Source organism: Xenopus tropicalis, chromosome 10 (assembly GCF_000004195.4).
Source record: "Xenopus tropicalis strain Nigerian chromosome 10, UCB_Xtro_10.0, whole genome shotgun sequence".
Lineage (NCBI taxonomy): Eukaryota > Metazoa > Chordata > Amphibia > Anura > Pipidae > Xenopus > Xenopus tropicalis.
Window position 1 is genome coordinate 29,448,748 of NC_030686.2, and position 23,961 is coordinate 29,472,708.

Here is a 23,961-nt window from a genome sequence, read left to right on the forward strand (position 1 = left end):
ACTTATCCCATTGCATCTGTACCTTCTGATTCCTGCATCAGTAACACTGCAATATGAACAAACTGATATGAAAAGCATGGATCATGTGAACTAATGAAATTGCAAAGAAACCAAATGAGCAGTCTTTTTTTTCTAAATGTATTGCTAAAGTGCTGAATCTTGCACAGATAAGTCGCCCAATGGTGCTAGACACGGTGTGCAGTTTGTATTTGTGAGAAAAGGCATCTTCCTTGGGTTACGGGTCCTTAACCACAGTAGATGTTACTGGGCCCACAAAATGCTGTGGACTGTTTCATATAAACATATATATATATGTATATATATATATATATATATATATATATATATACACATACACACACACACTGTTCAACTGAGTAATGATAATATAACTTAATTGTCTAACCTTCTAATATGGGTTTTAACTGCTAAATACTGAACTATAGCTTGAACCAGAAAAGTAGAAAAACCTGTTTAAATGTATGGCGTCTTTTTGTGCAAGCTGTTGTTGTTGTAGTGGGTGTGACGTTTATGAAACAGATACCAAAACTCTGAACATTCTGACAAACAAGAAGATGGTGCATGTGAAAATGATGTAATAAAGACTGGTACCTAATGCAATGTGTTTTCTAAACTTTATTTTAGTTCTTTCTTTTTTTTTTGCAAAGCACGAAGCACTTGTAGGCATCAGTCATTGCGTCTTTTTAAATTTCTTTGAAAAAAAGTTCCACCCTTTTATATCCCATAATTTAATTTGAGTGTTTTTACTTGGTATACAGTAATCAAGCAAGCAAAAAACAGATACGGCAAGTGTCTTATATAAACTACTTGTTCTTTAGTTCATGTGTTCAGTAAATGTTTTTCAGCAGTAGTACTTTGAGGAATCACAAACAATTCCATTGCTTGCACATTTGTTCTCTGTTATGTATCTGATATCCTAGCCCCAGCAAGTAACCTGGGTCATTGTCAGGTTGATATATTACATGCAACCTTATCCTATATCAGCATTCTGGGCAATAGCACTTAAATTAGGCTGTTTACCAAGCCTATCATCTCCTGGGTCTCTCTTTCTGCATTAGCCTTCCAAAAAAATGTGTGGGGTTAAATGCTAGGTCTTCACCTGCTTCGCCAGCTCCCGGCACAGACACAACACAGATGCTATCTCCGCCTATGGAAAAAATGAGACATGCAGAAAACACAAAGCAAAGAACAAAGAGAATCTAACCCATCTCCAAACACAGGAGCCTTGGAAAACATCTGGACTTTTAAAATTAGGAATGAAAACATTCCATGTCTGTGGACAAAAAAAAGAAATGCAACCTGAAAATGAGCCTCTAGGCTGCACGGAGATCTTTCTACAGCAAGTTCAGAGTTCAGTACATCTCAAACGAATCTTTCAACCTGTCTGGGTAATTAAAGGAGGTTTGATGGATTATGGCTACTGGAATGAGCACAAGTTGAGACCAGCTGAATGTTCTTGGAAGCCGGTGAATCTGCTCGATTTGACTGGCCTGGCTGGGACTTCAGGCATGCTCCTGTGTTCAAGATGAAAAACAATATTCTCATTTGAAAACACCAGTGGGACTTGTCTGGTAAATTGAGGATGAATGGGATGTTCTAAACAGATTCTTCAATTCTACAGTTTAATGAGATACTTTGTGCATTTCAATATGAAAGAAGATTAGACTCATTATCATAAACATGGAAATAGATTAAATGTTCCTGTTATGAATATCACTGGACTAGATTCAACTAAGACAAAATATTGTATAATTTATAGTTCTCAGCTATAGCCAGATATTAAACACATCAGTCAGTATCAATGTTGTCTGAAGAGTTCATAGACAAGTGAAAGAGAACATGAAGGCTTCTCAGATTAATAGCTCCACCAGGTATTCATTAGAACCTCTGTGCTTGGGATCAAGTGGAGCCTGCACGCAAGCAAAGTTGACCTTGATGGCTGGGGTAGAATCATGGGTTATGGTATGCAACCTGCTATTAAACAGACAGAGATTACAAGCATGGCACGTTACATTCAAAATAGTGGCGGCAGTCTTTCAAAAATGACCCCTATAGTATCGCAGAGGCCCTCACAGATCATCTCATATACAGTTGCAAAATTGCATCTATATCCCATTTAAATATAGAGCAATGCATTTTCCATTTTATTATATTTTCTGCAGGGTACTTAACCAATTAAACGATTCATGAAAAATAGAAAAGTATAATATTTTTGTACAATAAGTACCTTTGTAGGCCTTGCTATTACTTGTATATACCTGGCTCTAGGCAATAAAGGGAACCACAAAGGGTGGTTTTGGTCACATGAAGTAGTTCTGCGTTCCAAAATCATTTTTTTCAGGAATAATCCCCACCAGCCCCCCTCTTCCAGAGAATTCAGGTTAGCTAATCTGTTTAGGTGATGGCAGAATTAGATTATTCAGAGAATCATCATTCAGTCTTACGTTAGATAGGGCTGACTTTTGAAAAATGTAGAACTAGAATCTGAACAACAACATCCCTGAATTTTGACTATTTAGAAGAGCTGCCATCATTGGCTGGTGCATGTATTGCCAACTTAAGTTAGTTCTAGAACAGACAGGATTTGCCAGATCGGGAGTGGACTAGTAGAAGAGCCCCATCCCTGGGACATACCAGAAGATTGGACCCAATTGGCTGCTTCAACTCTAGCACAACAATTATTTTGTCTATCAATGTGACTCAATCTTGGAATGGAATGTGCTCAGCATGACGTTTACTTATAATTGCAAGCTGCTAGATAATGCTTTGCCTTACACACTCTTCCAGTGGCAAGCTATAATATTATTTACAGTCAGCGGCAGGAATATATAAGCACTCAGGATATGTAAAATACTTTCACAACCTGAGCCACACCTGACGTACAAATACCAACCCCCAGCTCGTCTTCAATTACAATTTGATTAATGTCATCAGCAAATGTTAACTTAAAGCCAAATTCTGCTTGGAAGCTTACAGGAAGGCATGTCAGTATTTGTATGTAAAGTACGAGCAATTGTTGATCTGACAAGCCAGCAGAGAACCAGGTGAGACATAGATCATTCCGAGCTTCGGTAGTTGCTCAGGTGGTCACTGCTGCTAAATATACTTTTCTACATTCTTTCATTTTTCTGTAGGAAGAGCACATACATCAGCATGCTATACATTGTTTCCTTATATAGATCTGATTTCCTTTTCTCAACCTTTTGCATTCATCTTTTTGGTAAATTCCTGAGAACAGCGTTGAATAATAAACACTTGCGTTTTATTTTAGCTCCTAGCAGATGTCTACATAATTTCTTCAATTAAGAGTATTCATAGAATTTTGTGTAAATAAGCCTTGGATTCTTGTGGATTTCTTAGTCTGTATAGGCAAACTATGCTTGCCTGAGAACCTGCCTCCCTTACGCTGCAGTTTTTCCTGTCTGAGGAATAAAGGACGTACCTACCATAGTGCAGATTGGAGAATTTACTTCCTTTTCTTGTATGGGACTTTACAACATTTGGCTGCTATTCACTGATTGTATTGAGCTATTTATTAAACACTGCAAACCACATACATGTCATTAATAGAAACATGTATCTGTGAGGTTCAGCAAAAAAACATGTAATGATAACTCTTACTTCATGCTTTAAAGCCCATCAGAGTTTCGAAATTTCATGTCATGTGAACATGAAGTGATGCGGGACTTTGTATATAGAAAGTTATATGAAAAGTATTCCGTTGTGGTGGGTTTGATTTGATGTTTTTACTTAAAACATGCCTCTGCTATAAAGAAACCTTAGCCATTCGTCTGCTGCCCGTATGAATCCCATTTTATGCTGTCTAGAGTCAGTTGTAGAATATGGAGGACTGGATTTAAGTTAAATGGTGCCCTGTTCAAATTATTGTGGTGGGCTTTGTTCAACAATTATAGCATAGTATAAACCAGGATATCATATATATAAGGGGTTATTAACTATGACACAAAATAAAAGTGCATTCAGTGAACCTAGAGGTGGACTGGAAATCCGTCAGTAGGTGCAGCATAGGGGGCGCAACTGTTGTGCCAGGGCCCTCTGGTACTTCCCAATTCGTGCATCTTATGTTTGGGTGGCGGTGGGAAGGGGGATATTTGGGTGCCTTTCCCCTAGTTGTGTGTGTTTATGTATGTGCCACATGTGCACTTGGGATCATTTGGAGGGGTTGAACTTGATGGACTTTTGTCTTTTTTAAAGCCAAAATAACTATGTAATGGTGCAGCTGGCAAAAATGCTGCTTCTTGTGCACCACTTGTTGTACTCTGCTTCTTTATTTGTAAATTGCCAATAAATATAACATCTTTTTTGACTGCGTGAGCTACTGAGATCCATTTTTCTATAGTTAACGAATATCTCAGGTATGACAGCCTGTGCTTATACATCACATCCGCTAATGAGTGTATCTGCACTGAAAGGCACCACTGCGGTCAGGGTGCGGACACATGGAACAGATTTCAGTGCATAAATGCACAGAAATCCGCTCCGTGTGTCTGTACCCAGACTGGTGCAGTGCCTGTCAGTACAGAGACACACCAAGCAGATGCGAGTGGAGGGGCTGTATTTTGGCCTTCAGCCTAGTGTGGCACTAGGAAAACTTAAAACTTATTTTTCTTTTATCCTTTTTCCCTTCCAGAAACAGTCACTGTTTAAAAAATAAAAGATTGGTGTTTGTAAATTAAAGAGTTTGGGGAAACAAGTTGACAACAGCAGTAATGATGTAAAAAAACTCACTTTGACCCTTGCTACATAGACCAAACATGTCGATGTCATAGAGGAGCAGGGAATGTTTTTCATAAAGTAGGTGAAATTGTAGAACTATAAATCTGCAAAACCCATGATCTCACATGTTCTGTTATGCACAGAATTGCTTATGACTTTTCTTCTAATATTCTTCATGCTGTCCGTTTCATCCCCCTCCTAGGTATCTCAAAAACATCATCTTATAGAACTTTGCCTTGACAAATAGATACTGATGTATTTTGCTGATGTAGACACCAGAAATAGCCCCAGACTGAATTTATTTTGACCCCTCTTTCATGGAACATCTGTATTTCTTTAGGAAACTCAATTCCTGCAAATAATTTATTGCAGGAGCCCAATCCTAGCCTGTTCCCACTTATTCCACCACTGGATTGTACAGAACCAACATAACGGGGTAGTGGCGAATGTTTATATTGAGGGTCCAGGTGGAAGAATTCATTGCGTGTGCGCATAATGCTGTAAAGAAGTTCATTACAGATTTACTATATGCCTATGATTTCCAAAGGTGTGATTTGAAAGGATTCTCAGACCAATTTTTTTTTTTTTTCAATTTTGAACAATGTTCTTTCTTATACTGAATTTATGGATGCTTATCATACAATAGAAATTCATAAACGTACAGAAACAGCCTTTTCTCTGTTCCAGGCAGTTATTTGATCTCCTCTGACTGGCTTTCTGTGGGCCCAGGCACATACTTTTCACTTTCTGGTGTCTTGATTTTGTTGACATATTCTCTATATTTAAGGAATTGTCTGCCTATTAAGGAAGTAATTATTAATGATGAGTCATTCAGGCTTTTCAGGTTGATCTAGCCAAGCCATATCCTAAAACATGCCATGTAAAGATCTCAAATACTAAGCAAAACATTGCCTTCAAATAATGCTGTTTTTTCATAGCTCTAATCCAGTATATGCATTTTAGTGATTTAATTCAGTCAGAAATCTTTTCTGGAGGTTTCAACCCAATTCAGTTCAGTGCATCCTGCAACTTCAGATTCATTCTGTTCCTTTATTTGTATATCTCATACTAGCTCGCTCCTGGGAGAGCTTGTTCTATTGCAACCAAAGCCAAAAGTGCCAGCCTCGGGAAACTCTAAATCCAAATCCTGCTGGGACCACAAGGGCCACTACACATGACTCCAAGAAGCATAGCCGGCCTGTGTAAAGCATCAGAACTTCATTCAGTATAGGATATTTCTACAAGATAGAACATCCTGACTTAAAAAAATGTTATACTCAGCTAAGTACTAAGAAGTTGTTCGACTACATATTGAAATTCTGTTTAGGGCCCTCTACTATGCGTTGCTGAGGATGTTGATTATTTTGTACAGTACATTTACTGTATATTGTGCATCCCTAGAACTCATTCTGCAGTAACACAGATCTGTTGTTTAGTCACTGCGAATTTTGTGTGAGACATCTCTGCAGTAAAACTAGAAAGCTCATTCCATGCAACCTGCTATAGTCGGCAGCCTCTGCCTTATCCTGAACTAATGTGTATCTATAGGCATTTGTAATTTATAGAGAACTAATTCTATTCCATTTACCTTATAGACTAACAGGAGATTTTTCTATAGTTACAATACAGAGTTACTGTTTTACCATGTAATAGAAGACAGCTGCTGAGAATAACATTATATCAAAGAGATCAGTATTGCAAAAATATTTCCATCAGCAAAAGGGAATTCTGGAAGTACAGGGCTCTGTGTGCCCAGCGTGCCTCCCCTTGTCCCTCGTAGCTACACAATTAATTTGGGTTGAAAAAAGACAAAAGTCAATCAAACTCAGCTCCTCCAAATGGACCCCAGAGCACATGTATCACACATAATATCTATGCACTCACACATATAAACTTTATCACACTAATACCTGTACTAGGGGCATATTTATTATGCTGTGTAAAAAATGGCGAGAAAATTCGCCACACATCGCCATGCTTCGCCGTGTAAGAACGGCGTAAAACCGGCGTAAAATTGTCGTCGTTTTTACGCGTTTTTTCTGCCACCAGAACTTATGGAAAATAACGGCGTAATATCCGGCGTTCGGACGGCGATCTTTTCAATTTATTTGTTTGTTTTTTTGGGAAAAGATCCCCCACTATAATGTCCTCTAATATACATATATAGAATAATTACAGTATGTCTCCTCCCAAGCAGCTTTACTCCAGAAAAAAACAGACCCAACCGTCTTTCTTTACATTTTAATTATTTGATTTCTCGTGAAAACAGTGCTGCCAAATCATGGGGAAAACAAAGATCTCTACACTCCATTTTCAAGTGCAGTGACCTGCAGAAGTCTATTAAAGTCAACAAAGATGAGGGGATTGCTCTATTTTTTTGCTCTTTGAACCCTGCCCATAATTAATAACCCCTAGGGGCACATTTACTAACCCACGAACAGGCCGAATGCGTCCGATTGCGTTTTTTTCGTAATGATCGGTAATTTTGCGATTTTTTCGGCGTCTTTACGATTTTTGCGTAAAAACGCGAGTTTTTCGGCGTCTTTATGATTTTTGCGTAAAAACGCGAGTTTTTTGGCGTCTTTACGATTTTTGCGTAAAAACGAGAGTTTTTCGTAGCCATTACGAAAGTAGCGCAAAGTCGCGATTTTTTTGTAGCGTTAAAACTTGCGCGAAACGTCGCACCTTTTAAGTTTTAACGCTACGAAAAAGGCGCAACTTTGCGCAACTTTCGTAATGGCTACGAAAAACTCGCGTTTTTACGCAAAAATCGTAAAGACGCCGAAAAACTCGCGTTTTTACGCAAAAATCGTAAAGACGCCGAAAAAGTCGCGTTTTTACGCAAAAAACGTAAAGACGCCAAAAAAAATCGCAAAAAATACGAAAAAGTCGCAAAATGTTCGTTTCCAATCGGAATTTTTCCAATTCGGATTCGAAATCGTGTCTTAGTAAATCAGCCCCCTAGTGTGTTAATAGTATATTGGTTTACAGACTATCCTATTTCTATAAAGAATCTTAGCTGTAGATGATAAATAGATAGATAAACATATGCAGTATATATATACTGTATGCAGATGGAAGGAATCACCTGGCCCAAAGAGCTTGTGGCTTTACTCATCATTAAAGCTAATTCCATTAAGACAGGATACCAGTGCCGAAATGTTTCACTGTAGTTGACTGCCATGTAAAGCGATAATATTCAGTTTATACTTATGCAGACGTAGGGGTGTATTAATTAACATTGGAGACATACATCACTGGTGATGTTGCACATAGCAGCCAATCAAATTGTTGCTTTTGTTTTCTAACTTTTAGGTGACTGTTCAAATCTAATTGCTAATTGGTGGCTATGGTAGGGGTACATTATTTCCTACAATAAACTATTTTTAATGGGTCACATGACACAAATATGACATCATTAAGCAGGGCGTATAACTGATGACATCACAAAGTCCACATTGTGTTACCATATATAGGCACAAAGCCACATTTCCCTTTGCTGCAAATTGATTTATTCAGGGATACATTCCCTTTAATCCATTTTCAGCAAAGGAGCAGTTAATTCAGGGCCTGTCAAACAATGCTATAACGTGCTAAGTCCCAGGAATCTCAGTGCCGCTATGAAAGGGGAAAATAAAATCACGAACAATCAAGTGAACCATATACGTCTGTTGCTTATTATAGTGTCAAACTTTGGTGGTTCCATGGAGGGTTTTTTTTAATAGGGTCTGGTTTCACTTTAAAGAATTAAATGTCACTGTGTTTGTTTCTTTTAGTTATTTCAGTGCAAATTGGTGCCCCGTTGCATGACTTTTAAGTTTGTGTAAGTGTCTGCTGCTCTGTGCTATTTACGTCTGAGGGTTTAATGTTTCAATAGAAATTTCTTTATTCTGATATTTTCATCTTCTGCCCTTTATTGAGGTTTGGAATTCCTGACCCACAAGGCTTGTGCTCTTACGCCAGGGACCATCCACTTCCAGGTTTTTTTTTCCCCTCGTGCTTTTTATAGCTGTCGAAGTTCACAGAAAAAAAATAAAAGATTCAAAACCCCTTATATGAGATAGACGTAAAAGATTTTGACAACTGGAAAGTTAAGGGGGATCTCCACCTTCCCTCAACTTCCCAATATGCATCAATTAAGCTTTTTTACATCTTAAAGCTATTTGTAAATGTAATTCCAGTTAAAAGCAATGTGGGTCCTGTTGTTCTGGTTCTGACCTTTACAGCAATATATAGTAAAAAAAGAAAAATCTGACCTTCTAATTAACTGGCTTCTGGGACATTGTTTCAGAAGTCAGAAGCAATAGTACAGAGAATATGCAGTAGGTGTTTTGGTAAAAGCTTTTTCCCTGGGATTTGAAGTGGAATGGAGTTACTTCTGCTTCCCAGTGTTTATATAGTGAATAAAGTACCCCCATTGTAAAATATATTATACCGAGGAGTTCCATGACCATTTAAAAGCACGAGGCTGAAGGCCGAGGTCATTGAACTCAGAGGTGACTTCTAATATCCTCATATTTTACAACAGGGGGTACTTTATTTATTATAATATACTAGTTTCATTGAGTCATGCGACAGAAGCTAAGCTCTGATTATAACTGATGACATCGCTAAGCTTAATTACTGGTAGGTCCAGGCTACTGTTAATTTCAGGGTCCGCTAACATCAAGGTGGACCCCTTGCCTGTAATTCAAGAAGCATGTGTTGTGTGGTAAATATTTGTATGGATTTTCTGAAAAGATGGGGCTATAAGATAAAGATGTTTTCTAGTGGCTCTATATCCTTTTCTCTGAGATATATATTTGCTGTATATTTGGTTCAAGCTGATATCAAAAATCACAAACCCCGGACTTACCCAAACTTAATCAGAAAACATTCTCTCCCTACGAGAGCGGCAGATTTGTTTTAGGCGGAACTGGCATTTTGACTCTGTTTTTAACAGTAAAATTGTATAAACTAACCCTAGAAGTAATGTTCTGGCATCTTCTGCAGCCCCGGCACAAGATATTTAATAATATTCCCTCTTGTTAATAGAATACAGAGAAAGCAGTAGCTGTTTATTTTAGCAATTTTTATGCAGCGCTGTTTGTGAGGCTTACATATGTTGTCTGAAGCAGGCAATGTGAAAACAATTACAACTGTAAGGATGTTTCCTATTTGGATGCTTATTGTTACTCCAATTGCCCTTTTGCCTTTCTTTCACACATTATGTTATGGCCATGCTGAATACTGCTTCAAGGGGATGTAAACCCCACACTTAAATGCTGCCAAGCACGCATGCCAGGAAACCTATTAATGCCCCCTTTTTATAACATATCTAGCCCATTCTATGATACCCCAAAAAGTGGTCATGTTGTGAATTAAATTTTACTCTTATTCTAACCTTACAATAATTCTGCTTTCTAACCCTGGCAACCAGATTCTACACATCAAGTTAGAACAATAGAAAGAGACTATCTGCAGAATTTCTCAGAATCTCATAAATGTAGGTTTAAAGAAGTGGTGTGCAGGTCAGTCTGAAACTTGCAGATCGGGTAAGTCCAAGCTGACCAATTTCCCTCTGCAGTGGATGAAGGGCAGGTGTTTGGCCATTTGACAGACAACATGCCTTGTTGTTTTATATTCTAGCACCAAATCTTTTCTGACCCCTTTGGTGACATCAGAGATGGGCAAGCTGGGACAGGTATATAAATCAGGGTGGCATGGCAGGACGGGGTTGGGTTATGGCTAGTTAGGGTTGACACGGGTCAAATAAAATCACTGGTTTAAAGTGGAAGATATGTAACTAAAAAGGGTTTGTTGGGTTATAGAATATGATATGTCTCGATAACTTGTGTAGGTGATCCAAAAAATAAATGTCTGTAAATACTACCTGCTAACTGGTTGCTATGGGTTTCCAGACAAGCAGCAAACTTTAGACAATATATTATACTGTATTACCCCTAAAGAAACACATAGCAGCTACTTAAGCTTCACTTATTACCCTAGTACCAAGCTTTGACAATATTGGGCAGCACCTTGGAAACACAGGTAGAAGCAGCAAGTTACCCACCACCAGGCACTGAAAGGCAATTGGGATTTAAGACTTCAACACAAGGTGAACAGCCACGGGTTGCATCTCCCTTGTGTAAACTAATGGTGGCAATGCATATAATACAAGTCACTCCCAAGGGGACGTCTTCGGGGAAGCAATTACAGTTTTATTTACATACTATAAATGGCTGTTCAGACAATCAGACGTTCAATACAATTTAATTTCCTGATTTCCAGTTAAAAACCCTTGATCACCTCAAATATAAAATTGGAGTTACCAGTGATATTGTTCACTCAAAAATTGCACAACCCAAATTTTCCTGTAACCAGATTAACAATCCATGTGTGTGTGTGACCATAGAGCACAAATAAATACCTGGTGGAATTTTAGCCTTCTTGGGGGAATTTGTTTTTAATCTGTTCCAACTATTGAAACTAGGCTTTTTGCTGGTGATGGTCATATTTATCAATCAAAAAGCAAAAAAAAAAAAAAAAAAAAAAAAAAAAAAGCAAAAAAAAGCATACCTCTACAACAATAACCCCAATGCAAGTCATTTGGGGCCTGGAATAGTTTAGGGAGAATTTTCTCCCTGACTGCCCTCCATTAGTGCTTGCATCCTGGCTTACATTTCAGCAAGGGCATTGTCTACATTGAGACGTTCTTTCCATGTCTAGGTGGCTTATCATCTTAATGTTATTGTATTGTTATTTTTATTTTCTTACCTTTCTTTTTAGGTACATGGAGCCCTAGCAACCAGATAGCTGCTGAAATTCAAAAATAAAAATAGTTTTAGAATACCAATATCTGCACCATATGAAGTGACAGATGTGTTAATTTTTAAATTGGAGTCTTTTTGACTGCAAAGAATGGAAATTGTTTGAGATGTTTTTGCTGATTAAAGCGAAATCGTAAATGGCATTGGTCTACCCAGTGACATCTATAGCGAACGAAAATGGCATTGGTCTACCCAGTGACTTCTATAGAAACCGAAAATGACATTGGTCTACCCAGTGGATACTATAGAAACCGAAAATGACATTGGTCTACCCAGTGACTTCTATAGAAACCGAAAATGACATTGGTCTACCCAGTGGCTTCTATAGAAACCAAAATGACATTGGTCTACCCAGTGACTTCTATAGAAACTGAAGTGACATCTATAGAAAACCAAAATGGCATTGGTCTACTCTACCCAGTGTCTTTTATAGAAAACAAAAATGACATTGGTCTACCCAGTGACTTCTATAGAAACCGAAGTGACATCTATAGAAAACCAAAATGGCATTGGTCTACCCAGTGACTTCTATAGAAACCGAAGTGACTTCTATAGAAAACCAAAATGGCATTGGTCTACTCTACCCAGTGTCTTCTATAGAAAACCAAAATGACATTGATCTACCCAGTGACTTCTATAGAAACCAATTTGACTTCTATAGAAAACCAAAATGGCATTGGTCTACTCTACCCAGTGTCTTCTATAGAAAACCAAAATGACATTGATCTACCCAGTGACTTCTATAGAAACCAATTTGACTTCTATAGAAAACCAAAATGGCATTGGTCTACTCTACCCAGTGACTTCTATAGAAAACAAAAATGACATTGATCTACCCAGTGACTTCTATAGAAACTTGCCAGGTTTTAGTTGTCAAATTTCTTCATTAGAAGTTTTAAGTATAAATTAGAGACTGATTTTTATTTTGCTGCAATTTTTTCTTGAATTTGAATACATTTTCCCTGTAAAGTTCATTTAAAGTTATACAAAGCCTTCCTACCATTTTCAAATATTGTTATTGTATCACTACTCTGCTCCAAGCTGTGCCATTTACAAAGATTTAAATCATAGTATGGGATCTGTTATCCAGAAACCTGTTATCCAGAAAGCTCAGAATTACCATGAATTACCATAGACTCCATTTTAAACAAATTTTAATCAAATAATTACATTTTTAAAATTGTTTTTAAAATTAATTTCCTTTTCATTTGTAATCACAAAACATTACTTTGTATTTGATCCTAAAACAATCCTATTGGGTTTATTTAAGATTTAAATGATAGGCGTAAGCTAACGATCTAAATTACGAAAAGATCTCTTATCTAGAAAACCCCAGGTCCCAAGAATTCTGGATAACAGGTCCGATGCTACATTTAATACAAAAATGTCACTAGTAAATGTAGAATGTACTTGTGTTTGATATTGTGCCCAATATTCAGAAAACTGATGCAGCAAATAGCCTTTGAACCCCTTATCTTGCTCTCAGTACCATAAAGTCTATGACTAGGGCCTACATCTTTATTGCTTCCCAGTACACATCATGCAGATAACTGCTCTGCATGTTTCCCAGCCTCTACATACTGCAAATAGTTCTGATGATTACAATATATTTTTCATAGATAAAATAAACAGTTTTAAAGTTTTTGTGTCGGTTTTGCCATAAATGCTTGAAATTTACATGAAACAGTGTTACTCTAGTAATGCACCATTCATCATAAGAATGAGGATTTATAGTGATTCTTATAAATAAATACAATCTGTACATCTGATTGAAATCTTAGGAGGAAAGGTAATGTCTTTAATCCTTCTACTTTTTGTTGTTGCAGGTTTTAGGTGCCACAGGAAGATATTCCTTTAGATCTGTTTCTTGCACCATTGGAAGCCATGATGAGTTATACGACAGATACGTGGAAGCTAGTAAATGTCAGGGAGCACAACTGGTACCACTACAGTACCATATGTAGGAAGCCTTTCCAGAACCGGTTCATGCAAAAAGATGGAAGCTGCAATGTCTATTTCAAGAACATATTTGGAGAATGGGAAAGCTATGTGGTTGACATATTCACTACACTTGTGGATATAAAATGGCGTCATATGCTCATTATATTCTCCTTGTCATATGTCCTGTCATGGTTGCTGTTTGGCTTCATATTTTGGATCATAGCACTCCAGCATGGAGATCTTAGTGATATGGAAATAACCCCATGTATTGACAATGTTCGCACATTTGCTGGAGCATTTCTTTTCTCTCTGGAGACCCAGACCACCATTGGTTATGGCAACAGGTGTGTTACAGAGGAGTGCTACATGGCTATCATCCTGGTGACACTTCAGTCAGTTCTTAGTTGTATTATAGACACATTTATTATAGGTGCAGCAATGGCAAAGATGGCAACTGCCCGAAAAAGAGCCCAGACCATACGTTTCAGTTACTTTGCATTGGTTGGAATAAGGGATGGCAAACTGTGCCTAATGTGGCGAATTGGGGACTTTCGGCCAAACCATGTTGTTGAAGGAAACGTAAGAGCTCAGCTCCTACGTTACCATGAAGATCATGAAAAAGGCATCACTATGGAATATAAGGACCTCAAACTAGTCAATGACCAGATAATACTGGTCACGCCAGTAACTGTGGTTCATGTTATTGATCAGGATAGTCCACTGTATGCATTAGATCGAAAAGGATTGGCTTCGGATCGATTTGAAATTTTGGTCACATTTATATACACAGGCGACTCCACTGGCACATCACACCAATCACGAACATCTTACTTGCCCCGTGAGATCCTCTGGGGATTCAGATTCAACAATATTTTACAGGCCAAGAAAAAGTACTATAAAGTAGACTGTGTGCAATTTGAGGAAATGACAGAATATTATGCACCATTCTGTAGTGCAAAACAGCTGGATATCAATTCACAACCCAGCACGGCAACCACTGTCGCAGCCGTCAATGGCGTACCTAATGCATCACCAAGTATGACTACTGTTTCATCGCTTGCCACAATAGACAGTAGCAATGCAGATAATGCTTCTACCTTCCACGGTAGTGTACTAGAAGAGAATGGAGTGAAACATAATCGGAAAGTTGTTGTAACTTTGAGTCAGTTATCCCTGGAATCATAAATATGTTTTATTCAATTACATTAATATATTATTCAAATATAAAGTGCCCTCATATAACTTTGGGAAGAGGAAATGTTACACCACTGATGGACTTGTGCTACCCCCATATTGTTCAATACAGACAACAAGATGCCTGAACATACTGAGAGAGTATTATTGACAGGATTTAGAAGTTGCTTTTATCCATTGCAATATATCATGTGCATTATAATATTTCAAGAAGCACAAATGCAATGCTCTTTAGATGCTTCTCATCAATACTGCTGCTGATCTATAGGAACCTATAGAAAAAACTGATTTCTAAGCACAATGGATTTGAAAAGCTAGACTGCACTATTATTCTATTGTTGTGCACCTATGAGAATGAATATAACCCTTAAGGCTGGAGTACAGTTGTACAATCAGGCACATCTTGCTTAGATACAAGGCTCCCTAAGCTCCTGGGTATGTGCTATGAAACTAAGTTTGCTCCATAGTCCTGCTGATGGAGCACCAACTGAACAATGTATGTGCTTCTGCCTGGAGCCCCATTTGAGCTTATTTCATCTCCACAACAATTGATCTCCTGCTTATAAGACAGACGTTCATAGAGCCTATGAGAATACATATGCCACTGAATGGAGGACCAACAAAGTCTTGTCTCAGATCATTGTATTTGGGTTGCCGCTTAACAAAATTGTTGGCCGTATTTACAACATAGTCAAGCCATATGCAACTGAACAGGTCAAAGAGCTCCAGGAACAAAAGGGTTAATAAATGATACACTCTATCATTTAGAAAGCAAACCGCTGATCATATGTTTTAAAGGAACCACTTTTTCCACTTGTCACATTGAATTAAACTCACCCAAGACTTTCTGAGTATCATAACCACCATTATCTCACTGTTTGAGAATTCTGAACATTACTGCTGTGATTACTTATATTAATAGCCACAGAAAGAATTACTCTTTTATTTCAATAAAAGATAAATGTTGGCTTCATCAGATAACAGAAAAAGGAATTTTAGGATTTTTTTTTTTTGCATTTCCTTACAGTTCCAAAACTTTCAACAAAAACATTTTCCAAAGATGTTGTTGTAAAAAATAAACAACAAACGAAAAAAAGGACACCAGTATCAAACATAGTGAACACCAATTGTCCATTATACTGGATTTGCATATACAGTATTTATAGATAAAATGTCAGGAAAGAAAGTTCCACAGAAGGAGAAAAAGACAAGGTTTATATTTAAATCTGTAGTTAGAGTGTGTTAGAAATGCTGGCAGTTATGTGTAACTTTTCCATGACACAGTATAATAAATTCCAGTTCAATGCTGCGACTATCAAGGCTATTAATACGGTGTCTTTTCTGACCCAATTGTTCCCTTTAAAATGATAGCATTAATTTTAGAAATGATTTATGATGTAAAGGCAGATAACGTTTTCCCAACCAAGCTTTAAGCTGAATTGGAAGTGATATCATAAGAGAGAGAAATGAGTAGAATAGAAAAAGAAGCTTTAGGACTTAGTGGTGATTTTGTAATAAATCTATTACACCTATGGGATGTATTATCCCAAATGTAAGGGAACTGATATTGCTGCAATTAGGATCACCTTAAAATTTAAACGCTGAACAAACCCAGTAGGACTGATTTGCCAACAAAATAGATTTAGGAGCTTTGCTACAAGTGCTAGAGAACAAAGGGGTACAAACACATGCCCCTCAGGGGCAGAACTAGGGGTAGGCAGAAGAGGTACATGCCTTGGGCCCTATAGTGGGGAACGCTAGGTATTTACCCTTTGTGGCACCAACCCTGGCCTCTTTGGCAGCACACATAAGCACATTCTTTCATGCACACACATGGGAGGAAGGGGAGCAGCATAGCAAGCCAGGTTTCCTAGGGCACCCAGCCAGTTTGGCCCTGCTCTGGTGCCCCTTATGGGACATTTTAAAGGCACTTCCATCTGGGGTCTGGCTGTGCTTTGCACTATAGTGGTCACTTACTTAAGGGAGGGCACACAGTACAAAAACCATTGTGGATTTGCACCTTGCCTGACTTCTATAGTCATATAGTGATCATTTTACTTTTAACTAACGCACAAAAATACTGTTTCACTTGAATGAATGTTTCCTTCATAAGAATATTCTTTTTATATACATTTTATAGGTTGTTGACTTGTTTTCTGCTGTCAAATGAAAAAGGGTATCAATGAATGCACATTTTAAAACTCAGTGTGTGTGTGTGGCCCATTGTCTGCTTTCCAGGATAATGCTCTTTAAAATAGCCATTTTTATTGGCCGTCTGGGATGTTCCCCAGAGGTATATAATTCCTGTAGATATTCTGATGTATTCCCTGCCTTATCTCGCCTTTATACATACCTAAACGTTTCTGAAATCTGTTTATCACTACTGAAGTGCTGTTTCTGGCCTGGGGCTTCTCATTTCTCTCTTTCTTGAGCATCTTTTCTGCCTTTCCAAGATCATCCCTGCCTATACAAAAGGCACCCCCACACAAAGACCATACTCTTATGAACTATTAAGAATAATACAACCCCAAGTTTCTCTGTGGCATATATAAAAGCACCATGATATTTAAACCATTTCCTTCATATATGTGATCAAAGGTCTGATATTGCCATATTAACCTGCAAGGAGGCACTGTTTATTGAATGGCTATTGGTACACATTCCCTAAAACATGTTTAGCCAAAGTAAATAATCAACACTTTCAACCTTTATAGCAATTAGCGCTGTCTCATCTTTAATACATTACAGGTAGATATATAGTGTTTCTGCAGGCAAGTCCTGCAAGTCCAGGTGCAGGAATAAATGTTAAAGTTCAGGTCAGTAGCTAAGGGTGAAGCTAAGTCTGGAAAATAATGACATTATGATAGAGGGTCATCCAAGGTAAGGGCTCCTAGCTGAAGACAGATTGTTAATAACTGCATCTGGGATCTGTAACGGAAGACAGCTGGTCAGTGTCTTTTTTCCTTTATTACGAGATTGTTTCAAGAAAAAGGTTCCAATGAGGTGCCTCAGGTATTTGGAACAGAATCGATCTTGTCAGCAACTAAATAATCTCCATACAAAGCATTCAGAGACAAAGTTATGTTAACCCTCCTCAGTTATCTTGTATACTTTATAAGCCAAAGCACGCTAATGAAAAACATAGCTTTTATTACAGATGGTCAACTCCTTCATCCAGAAAGGGTCACATCATGATGAAAGACAATGGAAATTGCAATCCAATTAAAAGCTTATGATGCAGTTCTCCCAAAATATCCTTCATGTTCTAAGGAATAAATGACTCCACAGTCCATAATAATTATGTCATCTCGTAAGTTTTTGGTTCTAAGTAAGGACTGAGGGATTACACATTCAGTAGGTCATGGAAGAGTTTTATTTGTGAAAAAAACATGAACTATGTGGGTGAGTTAGAAGCACATTCGGCCTTGGTTAGGGAAGAATAAACAATAAGAATGATGAACCGTCTCTATAAAGAGTGGCGTTAATGGTGTTGTATAAATAAAGGATGATGATTATGATGATAATATTAACAGCCAGGTCAAATTTAGGACATTTTTTCATGCTTACACTACTGATAATAAAAGTCATTATCTTTATATGAGTAGCTCAGACTCACACTGCCTACATTTCAGCTACTCATTCCCTGCCTATTCTCAATGTCGGCTATTCGCCATCTCCTTCCTAGGCTGTCAGAACCTCCATGGCCTGGTCTGACTTCGGTCAGCTACCCCCTGCCTTGCTGCATAGACAGTCATTGCCTCCTTCCTTAACTTGTCAGTAACTTGCTGCCTGCTTCACCGCACAGTCAAGCACTTAAGTTGTACTTTGCCCAGCAGTCACTTGCAGTACATGCCACTTTTTTTGCTTCTCATAATCCCTTTTAGTCCTTTTTACATGCCCTCTACATCAATGTAGCAGCAGCATGCTCAGAAATTGTTGATTATTCCCATCAGTCCCTGCCTCAGAGCTTGCATTCTAAGGCTCATGCCCACAAATATATAGTAACTATTATTATGGTCCAGTTAAACCATCTATACTTTCTTATTGTCTTTTTGTTTTCTTTTATCATTTCTCCTTTCTCTGTCATATTTTCTCACTTTCTCTCTTAAGGCATTTTCCCTATATGACCCCCCTTACTCCCCTTCAGTATCAGTAAACTAGTGGAATATTTACAATCTGTTCAACATTTCTCTTCAGACAAGGGACCAGTATCTTGGAACACCATACTCTCAACTGTCCTACCACTGCTGTGATGAGGTCTCCCTCCATTGTCTTCCTACATTACTTTCACTTAGGGTGTATGAACTGGAGAAGGCTCAACTCCATACAGTGCATAAGCCAAAGAACATAATGCCAAAATGGTAAAGCGGGTGTAGAATCTCATATACATTTAATAAACTAAATATAGTGAGAATTAAAAAGTGAAACTCAAAGACCTTTAAGTATGAATACTGTAGGTGCTCTTGGGGAGCTTCCTCTGCCTGTAATGCATTCCTCTACAGAACTACAGGCAGCAGCACTGGCCATACTCTCTAATGCAGTGGTGTAAAGCGAGGTGAGGTTATACTGTATGGTACAGGCAAGAACAGCAGTGCCTATTAATGTATTATATTATAAATGTTCTTTTCTCAATGGTTGTAGGAATTCTCCTTTTCCTCTGCATGCTTTTTCCTTTTCCAAATAAAGGTTACCAAATCCAATATCAGCTTTGTTTATGGGAAACAATGTAAATCTGTGTCATTCTGAGTCTGTGCCCTGAGTTAGCAAGATTTATTTTATGCAATAAATGTGCTGGCTGCTTTCTACATGCAGAACAGAATATCCAATGTTTAATTAAGTAGGATTATCTTGATATAATTATCCTAATAGGAGGACAGGGAAAGGTACAAAAGGAAAAGGAAATCAAAGAGCAGAACATAATAAAATGGGAACAGAGTAATAGCAAGTTGTAAAAGATAAAAAAAAATACAAACATAAGAACCAACGTAAAAATAAACACAACTCATAGGTTATAAGTATTTTATAAATTTAATTTTATGCAAAATAAGTAAGAACAGTAAGTTGCTAACCTTGCATATACATGGAGACATACCTGCATAGCAAGAAATATGGCTGATCCAATAGGTGTGTTGGTACCAGCTCTGATCAACTGACATCGAAATTCAGGCTGCACGGTTTCCCCATAGCTCCCTGAACTGAGCAACCTATGGGATGATAATTCAAAATAAGTATATTGCCTATCCACCCCTATATCCCTTTCTGCTTGCCCATCCGGTCATAAGAAGTAGAGACCTATTGTAGGTGTGGAAGAAGGGATTATGGGAATGAAAGGGAGAGAGAGAGCGATGTATATTAACTATCTGATCAAGGTATGATAGCCTGGAAAATGTCTTGGGTAAAGTGGTAAGATTAAGTATATTGAAACAGACCCTGAGCAACAGGGAGATGCCTGGTTAATATGACTAATAAATAGATTCTTCATGAGAGTGTAAGAAACTTTTTCTTACCATTTTAATATGGTCCTGTCAGGTTCTCCAGAAAGCTCAAATTACAGTATTAATATTTCCCAGGTGTAGAGCATAAATACTGTATACCTTATATATATCATCCTAAAAATAAATCAATCTGACTTTAAAATTACTCAGCAAGACTATTTTGGGTGCTCAATATTTCAGATCACACTTGGACCTGAAATTAATAAAATATTTCCAGAATTTTTATATAGCAGGATTCAGCTTCTCTGATGGAACCTCCCCAAAATATGTAGCTGCTTAGGTACAAAGAAGCGGTGGGTTTTCATGGAACTGTGTAGGATGAGGCGTGGCTAAGGCTTAGCATTATGGGCCAGTACAATGGTCAATAAGCAAAGTTGGACATTATTTCTCATTGACAATGCCTCAGAGAGCCAAATATTAGGTTGGGCCTCACAAAATGCTAACACACAGCTAACTACAGCTGAATATGACTTCCAAACCTAGATATCCTGAGTGCATTTAGGTTAGGTGCAGATGGGAGGTTAGAAATTGCAGCTTTTTATCACATGAAACTCAGAAGGTCTTTTTACTTGCTCCCAGGATTGTAATAAATATGCAGACACATTTGCTGTTAATGCTGCAAGAACAGAGGGACCCATTTCATCCTGAGGGGTACACTACAGGTGCAAAATACAGGGCCTTCTACAGTCGTACCCCTGTATACCCCAGAATATCTGTCATCTCTTATAAGAAGAAATCCCTATGTAACTTATATTGGGATTATTTATAGAAACAGAAAACTTATAATAATAAACAAATAAGGGGTTATGTAGCTTCAGCAATAGGCTGTATAGTTGCTTATAATATCTAAGAAATAATATTCCGATATACTGACACTTTGCTTTATGGCTAATTCTGCAAATGCTATAAATAGATGTAAGGGAGAAAGCAAAGAATGAGGGCAGGTTAATCCAGAGTCATTAGGTGTGTGGTCATTAGAAGCTGGGGAAACTTGTATTTTAAAGCTCATTATGGGAAAGCTGATGTCCTCATTGCCAATGCAAAATCCAGCAAGAGCAAGATATAAAATCTTAGGCGCTCCCCCTTGTGGACCAATGAGAGGCATGCAGCAAATTTAGCATTCATGTTCCGGAGCATTTCCTTCTATTAGTGGCAGCATTATGCTAGTGAAAAGGCGACGTGATATGTAGTTTGTATGATAATCGGCTAAAAAGTACTCACAGTTACATGACATTGTCCTTGCACACACACTCAAAATCTAATAATTACGTTCTGCAATTGTGATGAGACTGAAGAATAGATTGGATTCTTTTATATTTCCAAGTTTAGGTTTTCAACTGCATGCAAAAGTCTGTTTGATTCTTGAATTACAATTTAGCTATTGGGATAGTGGGAGCTGACAAGCAGCGGAAACTGAGATTATATAGTAGAAAAGGGCAAATTAGCTCAGGTGCAATAACCCTCTGGAACCTATCACCATTTAACTTTTTATGTCACTCAAATATCTGGTTGGTTGAGCCCATTGTCTTCAGTCTGATTCAATGAAAAGAATATTCTATAATGGCCCAGAGAGCGAGCCTGAAGCCTCTAGTTTAACACTAGGGGAAAATGTTCATATGAACTAAATTATGTTGGTGATTTAATGACACGAACCAAGCAATCATTTTTAATAATCTTTTTTAATGCTTATTGTTTTAATGTTTTTGAACACCTACCTCTGCAAAGAAGCATATCCCCGTACGTTAGTAACAACACACCTCTTTGGTTAAAAGTAGTAGTAACACAAAACCTTCATCCATAGTAACCAATCAGCAGTTAGTTTTTGCTAAACAATCTCAGTTAGAGTTCTGAAACAGACATTGGAATGAGAGGAAACTTTGGCCGTAATGCCACTGGACAATAGCTGCCCATCAAATGCAGCCCAAAGCGGCTGGTCTCGTGCTCAGCTGGAATTATGCACCTTTTTAAATTAACTAGGATAAAGAGCTAATTCTTTCTTTAGAATGAAATAAATTTAATTATAAATATTTGTCATAGAGTTGATTAATTTGGGTTGCAATTAAATCATCAATGACATCATTACCAATGTAATGCATACATCTTTTTTTATTTAATGCCAAATCCATTTTCCTCATGATATAAATGAATATAGGTTTAACAGGGCATCATGAAGATACGGTGGGTTTTAATGTAACTAATGTAAGTCTTATGCTTAATTCCAACCAAGCCACTATATGCATGTAAGTCTGTATGTTCTCCCAATGTTTTCTCCCTCACTCCAAAAACACACAGGCAGGTTAATGTGTGTGAATGCAACAGAGACCTTAGATTGTAAGCTCCACTGGGGCAGGGAGTGAAATTAATAATGTTTCTTTATGCCAAGGTTGATAAGCTACGACTTACATCATATTGTAACACAGGGATAAAATGAAGCTGGGAGCTGCAGCATTACAACACCAAGGTTCAGGCAGTGCTCATTAAAACTTTTTCCAAGCTACCTGGGGCCATACGCCCTCTGCCTGTGTGTGCAGCCTAAACTGGAAGCATTAAACAGATTTCCCTAGCAATTAATATGCAAAAAACACCATGTATCTCACTTGATCATCCTTTTACATCAAATCGCGCATAGTCACCCACCCCAATAGCACAGTTTTATGAAAGGCTCACATGTCCTTCTACAAAAGAAAACACATATACATTCCTTTCATTTCCTATGAAGAAGACAGCCATGCATAGTTAAGTGCTGTGCTTTAACACTGATGATAGAGAAATTATTATGCAGCACAAATCCAGCATGCAAAGGGTCAAGTGAACAGCTGCTATCAGCATATATAGCGCAGCAAGATATTATACTCATGCTGTAGTTTTGTCCCCATGGTGTATAATTAACTTTCTTTCCAACAAGCTTTTTCAGGCTTCACACTGGGAAAGCTAAATATAACCTTGAAAAGTCCCAGTGATATTTAAATCTAATCTGAGCACCCCGGGATCTACATCTAGCCGACTGGCTTTTCTCCATTACATATTTCCACACATTTCGTCACCATGAAAGAGTTAATGGATGTATAAAATGCAATGAAGGATTAAAAACAAAAGCCATGTCAATCCAGGTCTGGAATCTCCCCTCCCTAGCCATTAACACCAGTAAATATGTTAACTGTGCTGGTAAAAAGGTTCCTGTTGCACTTAATCCTGTTGTATTAAGGAGCAGAGCCGTTCAACCTGTAGACTTCCAGCTGTTACTTAACTCCAGCTCCTAACTGTTAGTGCACTTCCCCACCCTGAGGGCATAAGGTAGCAGTTGCATATCCTAGTATTTTTAAAACAAAATACTTACAGATGGAAAGCACTATTGCTTTGTGTGTCTACATTTAACATATGGTAAAAAGTCTGCTCTTATGTAGATAACTGCCAAAGTATGAAAAAGAGTCAATTAAACAATGTACTTACCATTATGGTTAAAGTTATGTATACAATTTGCCCAGTGTTTTGGCTACTATGGTTAAAGAATGAGACCTCAGTGACCACCATTTGTCAGAACTTAAAGAGATGAAGAGTGTTCCATTTTCTCCAATAAAAAAATCAGCGGGTGGAATTCATTATGCACCAACTTGTTGTAGAAAGAAACTAGCACTTTTTTTGAGGGCAAACCAACAGCCTTCACCCCCTATGAAACCACCCTTACCCATGTGCCTTGCAAAATTCTTAGCATTCCCGTTTATACTCTACTTACTCAATGATGTTTTTTTCATGTGCACTTTAGA

The 23,961-nt window shown here is 37.8% G+C and overlaps 1 protein-coding gene across 7 annotated transcripts in view; it reads left to right on the top strand.

Moving 5' to 3' along the window:
- The window catches only part of kcnj16 (potassium inwardly rectifying channel subfamily J member 16), a 32,062-nt gene extending 12,660 nt beyond the window's left edge, over positions 1-19,402 (top strand). For 4 of the 7 annotated variants that reach the window (XM_012966099.3, XM_012966098.3, XM_012966100.3 and 1 more), the window contains one exon: positions 13,394-19,402. In XM_012966099.3, the coding sequence (XP_012821553.1) occupies positions 13,452-14,693 (1,242 nt within the window). In that variant the 5' untranslated portion in view covers positions 13,394-13,451 and the 3' untranslated portion in view covers positions 14,694-19,402. 7 annotated transcript variants of the gene reach the window in all.
- The last annotated feature ends 4,559 nt before the right edge of the window (positions 19,403-23,961 follow it).